Source organism: Boleophthalmus pectinirostris, unplaced genomic scaffold, assembly GCF_026225935.1.
Source record: "Boleophthalmus pectinirostris isolate CB_2022bp ecotype Guang Dong unplaced genomic scaffold, ASM2622593v1 HiC_scaffold_18, whole genome shotgun sequence".
Classification (NCBI taxonomy): Eukaryota; Metazoa; Chordata; class Actinopteri; order Gobiiformes; family Gobiidae; genus Boleophthalmus; species Boleophthalmus pectinirostris.
In genome coordinates, this window is record NW_026571133.1 from 24,040,099 (window position 1) to 24,046,532 (window position 6,434).

The 6,434-nt window shown below is 38.4% G+C and overlaps 1 protein-coding gene across 1 annotated transcript in view; it reads left to right on the plus strand.

Annotated features, from left to right (window-relative positions):
* Positions 1–44: 44 nt before the first annotated feature.
* sbno1 (strawberry notch homolog 1 (Drosophila)) overlaps positions 45–6,434 on the plus strand; it is a 15,740-nt gene continuing 9,350 nt past the window's right edge. Inside the window, exons 1-19 of the mRNA XM_020921675.2 lie at positions 45–329; positions 1,466–1,585; positions 1,658–1,756; positions 2,314–2,529; positions 2,595–2,730; positions 3,256–3,350; positions 3,424–3,520; positions 3,820–3,980; positions 4,055–4,188; positions 4,266–4,356; positions 4,431–4,592; positions 4,691–4,826; positions 4,898–5,003; positions 5,090–5,243; positions 5,316–5,498; positions 5,605–5,702; positions 5,793–5,944; positions 6,015–6,218; positions 6,291–6,434. The exon at positions 6,291–6,434 is cut by the window's right edge and continues 24 nt beyond it. Coding sequence (XP_020777334.1) covers positions 1,466–1,585; positions 1,658–1,756; positions 2,314–2,529; positions 2,595–2,730; positions 3,256–3,350; positions 3,424–3,520; positions 3,820–3,980; positions 4,055–4,188; positions 4,266–4,356; positions 4,431–4,592; positions 4,691–4,826; positions 4,898–5,003; positions 5,090–5,243; positions 5,316–5,498; positions 5,605–5,702; positions 5,793–5,944; positions 6,015–6,218; positions 6,291–6,434 — 2,488 coding nt within the window. The 5' untranslated portion in view covers positions 45–329. The remainder of the gene's footprint in view (positions 330–1,465; positions 1,586–1,657; positions 1,757–2,313; positions 2,530–2,594; positions 2,731–3,255; positions 3,351–3,423; positions 3,521–3,819; positions 3,981–4,054; positions 4,189–4,265; positions 4,357–4,430; positions 4,593–4,690; positions 4,827–4,897; positions 5,004–5,089; positions 5,244–5,315; positions 5,499–5,604; positions 5,703–5,792; positions 5,945–6,014; positions 6,219–6,290) is intronic.

Genomic DNA, 6,434 nt, shown 5'->3' on the forward strand with positions numbered 1-6,434 from the left:
CCCTCGTTGTATCACGTGACGGCACATTAGCTCGCTGACTCTGCTATGTTAGTCGTTTGTCATAGGGTAGATAAAATGCTAAAAAACTCGCTTGTGTTGGTTTATTGTCGTCGACGGATGCATTGTAACCGACAGAAGATACCTTTCTTCCGACTTCCGACAGCGTGGTGGACTGTGAAACCAGCAGCTTTCGGCCTACTCGTCACGTGACCAACATGCGGCGGAGCGTTTGATAAAAGATGGCGTGAGCTGAGCGCGTTGGTGTGAAGAGGACAACAAACCGTGACAGCACCTCTCAGAGCGAGCTGCTCAAACCACCCCTGTCTGTGGTGAGTAGATTTCAGAAAGGGCATTTCTCAACAGTCACTTAGATCTTCCACGAATGTAACTTTAAAGCGTGTCAAATTCCCATAATTTAAGCGTTTTTAATGTTTGTGTTCGAGGATATCGTAGCTTAGCGCTAGCTTCGTTCTAGGGACTTGCTAACGTTTGCTATCAGCGGCAATGACACAGTGAATAAAGTAACTCACGCATTTTATTTCAGATGAACAATTTAAATGTAATATATCTTGCTCCCCTCGATTTATCTAACACACACACACACAAACATATATTTCTTTTTATGTATCGTTAACTGTTGCACCACATTCAAGTTTGTTAACGGAATCTTTGACAGGCTTGACTTGAATTGTGTGATGATCAATATCGCAGATAATAACGCATAAGTATGATGCGACGACCCATAATCCATAATCTCCAAGGTAAATTATCACTGTGCAACGTATTTGCTACAAAATACAAAAGCTTCTTTTTCTGTTGCGAAACACAATATGTGCCCTTCTGTTTATGCATGACAGGCACCACTTAACTGTTAATAAGGAAAAGTTGTTATGTGTGGTTGTTTAATGTTTGTTTTTATTATGTACGTGCCTTTGTTGCTGTCAGCCTTGTAGAAAGTTACGTCTGGCCGAAGCAACCAGGAAGTGAATACGCCAAGAGTCTTTAACACGTGCCCTGTTACGGGTCACTTTGAAAGTCCTCATTAACAGGGGCGGCAGAATTAAAAACCGCTCTATGTCAGTGGTAAAAGTACAAAAGTCATTTATAACGTTAGTATATTTTAAGTCCATCACAGACTGTTTAACTCAATGACAATCGTGCACCGGTATAATGGGATCAACCTTATACCGACGAAGACGAGTAATAATTGTGACTCTCCATTATCCTTTTTAGCTATTCTGTAGTACTAATAATAGTATGAAGTACTTCATACTAAACCAAAATCAGCTGTATTGAGGAGCCGAGTTTGTTGACAGTCTCTGCATTGTTTGAATTTACACGTGATTAGTAGTTTTTACAAAGTCAGTGTGATATCAAGTGTATTATTGGGTTATAACCGAGATTATTTTATGTCTTAACTACACTTTTTAAAAAACATAATTTGCTATATTTTCTCCGATTGCAGATGGATCCTGGGCAGGATTTGCTTCTCGCAGCTCTCAGTGAGAGTGGCATTTGTCCAAATGATATAGGGGTGTTTGATGTTGACTCCCAAGATGTTGGACAGCCGTCTAACGCTCAACAAGTAGGTTATTCATTTACTTTTTTTATCATCTTTTATTTATCATTGTGGTCTAATGGGATTTACCATTCTTAGTCTATCTCTATCAATGCCCTGGATGTTTGTTTGGGAACACAGCCTTTGGAGGTCTGTCAACCCGAGAACCCATCACCAGTCCCAGTTGTTTCAATCAGGGTAAGAAAAGCGTAGTTTTGGTTTTTAGTTGGGTTGGAACTTAGAAAATCCCTAGTGTGTTCTTTAGTCCATAACACCACTTGACCCTTTTTGTCTTTTTGCTCAGTTTTGAAATTGGTTGAGATACTTACATACACATAGGCACAACATATTGTATTTCTCTTAAATGGATTCATTCAAAATCTGCATTTCAGTTGTCCTCCTTAGATCAGAGTTTGTAAATTTTTGGTCTTGGAATTGCTACCTTTAAAATTTGGCTAGCATTTCAAAACCCTCAGAAAATCCACCAGAGAAGTTTTTTTTTTTTTAAACTTGCACACTACTGTCCACCTGCTGATTTTGGACCAACTCCAGCTCAGTTTTGATCTCTTTTGCTAATGTTGCTGACTAATGACAACAAAAATTAATAATTTTCTCTGGTGTATAAATAATAAACTTCATTGGGTTCACATGCTGTCAATGTTCCCAGTCCAACTTTAACTGTATTTATGTTCAGAATGATCTGTAAGTTTGGTTAAATTAAATTTACTACAGCTCTGCTTTCTTTGTTGCTGTAGAAACCTCAGCCATCAACAACCACATTTGTCTTAAATCAGCTAAATCAGCTGCCATCTCTAGGAGCGGTTGTGACAAAACACTCCGTTTCAAATCCTATCAAACACACTATAACTGTGACCAAGGTGGTTCATGTGGCCAATTCAGCACTACGAGGTTCATCTACATCATCTGCAAGTGTTTCACCACTGACCACAGTGCCTTCTAATAGAGAGCAGGTATGTCCTCATAAATCTCTATTTGGGGAAATGCTGTGCAAGTAATTCATTTTCTTTTTCCTCAGATTCAGTTAAAAGACCTCCTTAGAGCAGGGAATGTGAAAAGCACACACTTGAAAGGGAACAGTTTAATGGAGCTTATGAAACTCAAACCTCCACCTGACATTGCTCCACCTGTGGCAACTGCAACCTCTGCTGGAAGTGAGTTTATTATGACTAATCAACTTGAACGGTTACAAAATGTCACACTGGGGTAACATTAGCTCAATAAATAGCACATTTGTCCACCAACGGGCTGTTTGAATCCTGCTCACACCAGGGCATACTGTAGTTGTGTCATTAAGCAAAACAGTTTATCCAGTATGCTATGCATGGTTAGTGTTCATAGGGGGGTGAAGGAGCAGAATGGCTGCCTTGCTTGGCCAGTCTATCCCAGAATAAAGCTTTGTGAAGCTGTTTGATTATCCCAAAGTAGCTGTAAATTTAATTCCAACCTGTGCATGAATATTCTTGACTGACAAGTGTTGGCTATATGCTGTGTGTAAATCTAATACTGGATTTATAATGTAGAAAAAAAGCTTTGACCCCGTATTTTAATGTGTAGTTTAATTTTCAACATTGCCTCTAAGGACTATAAAACTGTCAAGTCTACCATACCTCTCTCCCTAATAAAAGTGTGATGCATAGCTGTATCTAAATAATAATAAATATTTATTTATTTTTTAGATGAAGTGAACAATGGAATCAAGAAAGAATTAATGAATAAAGACACTCCCAGAATCTGGGTTAATGATGAGTCCAGAGTACCATCTTTTCAACTAGTAAGTATTGTAAAATATAATTTTTATTATATTTTAATGCGAGGCCATTTACATATGCCATCACTGATTATAGAGACCTCCTGGTTTGAAAGAAGATGATGAACCAGAGGAGGAAGATGAAGAAGAGCTGGGTCATGCAGAGACTTATGCTGAATACATGCCAATGAAATGTAAGAGGAACTGTTAGGAAATTGGAGCAATTAGCAATTTTTCTTTTCTCATCAAAAACATTTTAATGGATTTTAATATTAGGCTTTATGAATATGAACAATGTCGACCTTTTAATTTGTACCATTTTTAACAATAAAACAATCAACTGTATTAATTCATAATCTGGAAAAATGCTTTTACTTCCACGGTATTCACTGCTAGACCTCAATCATTACTTTTCTATCTCAATTTGATTATAATTTAGCTATTTTAAATTTTGTTTCTTTAAAATGGTTCATCCTTTTCATTTTTTCTTCAGTAAAAGTCGGTCTGAGACATCCAGATCCTGTGGTAGAAACTAGTTCTCTGTCAAGTGTCAGCCCTCCAGATGTGTGGTACAGGCTTTCAATCCCAGAAGAAGTCATTGATAGAGGATGTCTGTCAGCTTTACAACTGGAAGCAATCACATATGCAGCACAGGTAAAATCCTTTTTGTGTAATAGTGTTTAACTAACCTACTTTACAGTGTACAGTAACTTGACCCTGTGCTTCAGCAACATGAAACATTTCTTCCCAATGGCGAACGAGCTGCTTATTTGATTGGGGATGGAGCAGGTGTAGGTAAAGGTCGGACCATAGCAGGAATCATCTATGAAAATTACCTTTTAGGCCGGAAGCGCTCTCTTTGGTAAATATCCAAATTGCTATGTACATCCTTTATTAAGATGCCATAGAGTCTCCTGCATGTCTCCGTGTTGTCTTTAGGTTTAGTGTTTCAAATGACTTAAAATATGATGCTGAAAGAGATTTAAAAGATATTGGTGCTAAGAATATTCAGGTCCATTCGCTAAACAAGGTAATGAATAAATAAGTCTTACATTATGTGGTGCATTCATGTCTGTCACATTTACAGCATTCTATCATTTTCAGTTTAAATATGGGAAAATCTCCTCTAAACACAATGGAAGTGTTAAGAAAGGTGTAATCTTTGCAACTTACTCGTCCTTGATTGGAGAAAGTCAATCAGGAGGAAAGTACAAGACACGATTTGACCAGCTTCTTCACTGGTGTGGGGAAGATTTTGATGGAGTCGTATCCTTTTATAAACATTATGCTGTAGATTTGGCCTATTTGGCAAAAACATGGGATCACATCTACAGAGACATTGATTGACTTAATTCAATTCAAAGATTGTTTATGATGAATGTCACAAAGCCAAAAATGTGTGTCCAATTGGATCATCTAAACCCACTAAAACTGGACTGGCTGTGCTTGAGCTGCAAAACAAACTTCCGAAAGCTCGAGTTGTTTATGCTAGTGCAACAGGTGAGATTTTTGCTTGTGTCCCCTGCCAGATTTATTTTAAGAAACTACTTAAAGACTGTGTTATTATTTAGGTGCTTCAGAACCAAGGAACATGGCTTATATGAATCGTCTAGGCATCTGGGGACATAAAACACCTTTTAAAGAATTTGGTAACTTCATCCAAGCTGTGGAACGCAGGTTTGTTAAATTTTCTTTTTACGTACTTAACAAATGTAATTGTAACAACATATTTAATCTACCCCCACCACCACCACCTGCCCCAGAGGTGTGGGTGCAATGGAGATTGTGGCAATGGATATGAAACTCAGGGGGATGTACATTGCACGGCAGCTCAGCTTCACAGGTGTAACATTTAAAATAGAGGAGGTTCCACTGAGTCCAAAATACATTAAAATGTATAACAAGTCTGTCAAACTGGTAAGTATGCTCTTAATTTTTAAGTTGACTTCATTATGTTTTTTGTTTTTTTAAATTTGACTTTTATCCTAGTGGGTAAGTGCACGTGAAAAGTTTCAACAAGCAGCTAATCTGATGGATGCAGAGCAACGGATGAAAAAGTCTATGTGGGGCCAGTTTTGGTCTGCCCATCAGAGGTTCTTCAAATATTTGTGCATTGCCTCTAAAGTTCGTAGAGTGGTGCAACTTGCTAGAGAAGAGGTTCAGAATGGAAAGGTGAGACACTTTTGAGGTGTTCTTAATATCAATAAAGCTTGTAGATGTAAGTTTTTTTGCAAATGCATTTCACATTGGTCAGAGGCTAAAACATTGTTTCTGGTAGTGTGTGGTGATTGGCCTTCAGTCTACTGGAGAAGCAAGAACTCTCGAGGCATTGGAAGAAGGAGGAGGAGAGCTTAATGATTTTGTTTCAACTGCAAAGTAAGGCTCAGCTTGCAGACATGTGGAAGGGGGTCCGTCAGTGAAACATCACATTGGAGTCTTAATCTAATATACTTTATACTTTTTCAGAGGTGTACTTCAGTCTCTCATTGAAAAGCATTTTCCAGCACCTGATAGACAGAAACTTTACAGTCTGCTTGGAATAGACATCCCTGGAAATAAAATGTCAACATCGGGCAACAGTGTCACTGTGTCTGAACAAAAAGGCAAGAAAAGAAAAGGTAGAATTGCTAAATGAATAAATTGATCTAGATTTAAAAGCTACTTCAAAAACAAGTATTGCTTTCTCAGCTACAGAACCAAAGAAGCCAAAAAAGAAACCTCGTAAACACGGAGGCCTTTCGGGCACTAGCTCAGACGAGAGCCAGTCTGAAGCTTCTGACAAAGAGTCTGAGAAAGAGGCAGACAGTGATGACAGCTTTAAGTCTGTTAGCTCTGCTGACGACGATGATTTTAACCCTTTCAGAGAAGAGTCTGATGATGATGACGAGGATGGTGAGAACATCGATAAGCTTCTGAGTGTAAAAATTTATGAATGCCACATGTAATCCAAAATTCTATGCTTAGATCCATGGTTAATCAGAAAAGAACCCAAAAAAGGGAAGGAGAAGAAGAGGAAAAAGAGGAGGAAAAGTGTTGATCCAGACTCTATTCAGAGTGCCTTGTTGGCCTCTGGGCTGGGGTCTACTAGACCTGCTTTCACCTCTGTGA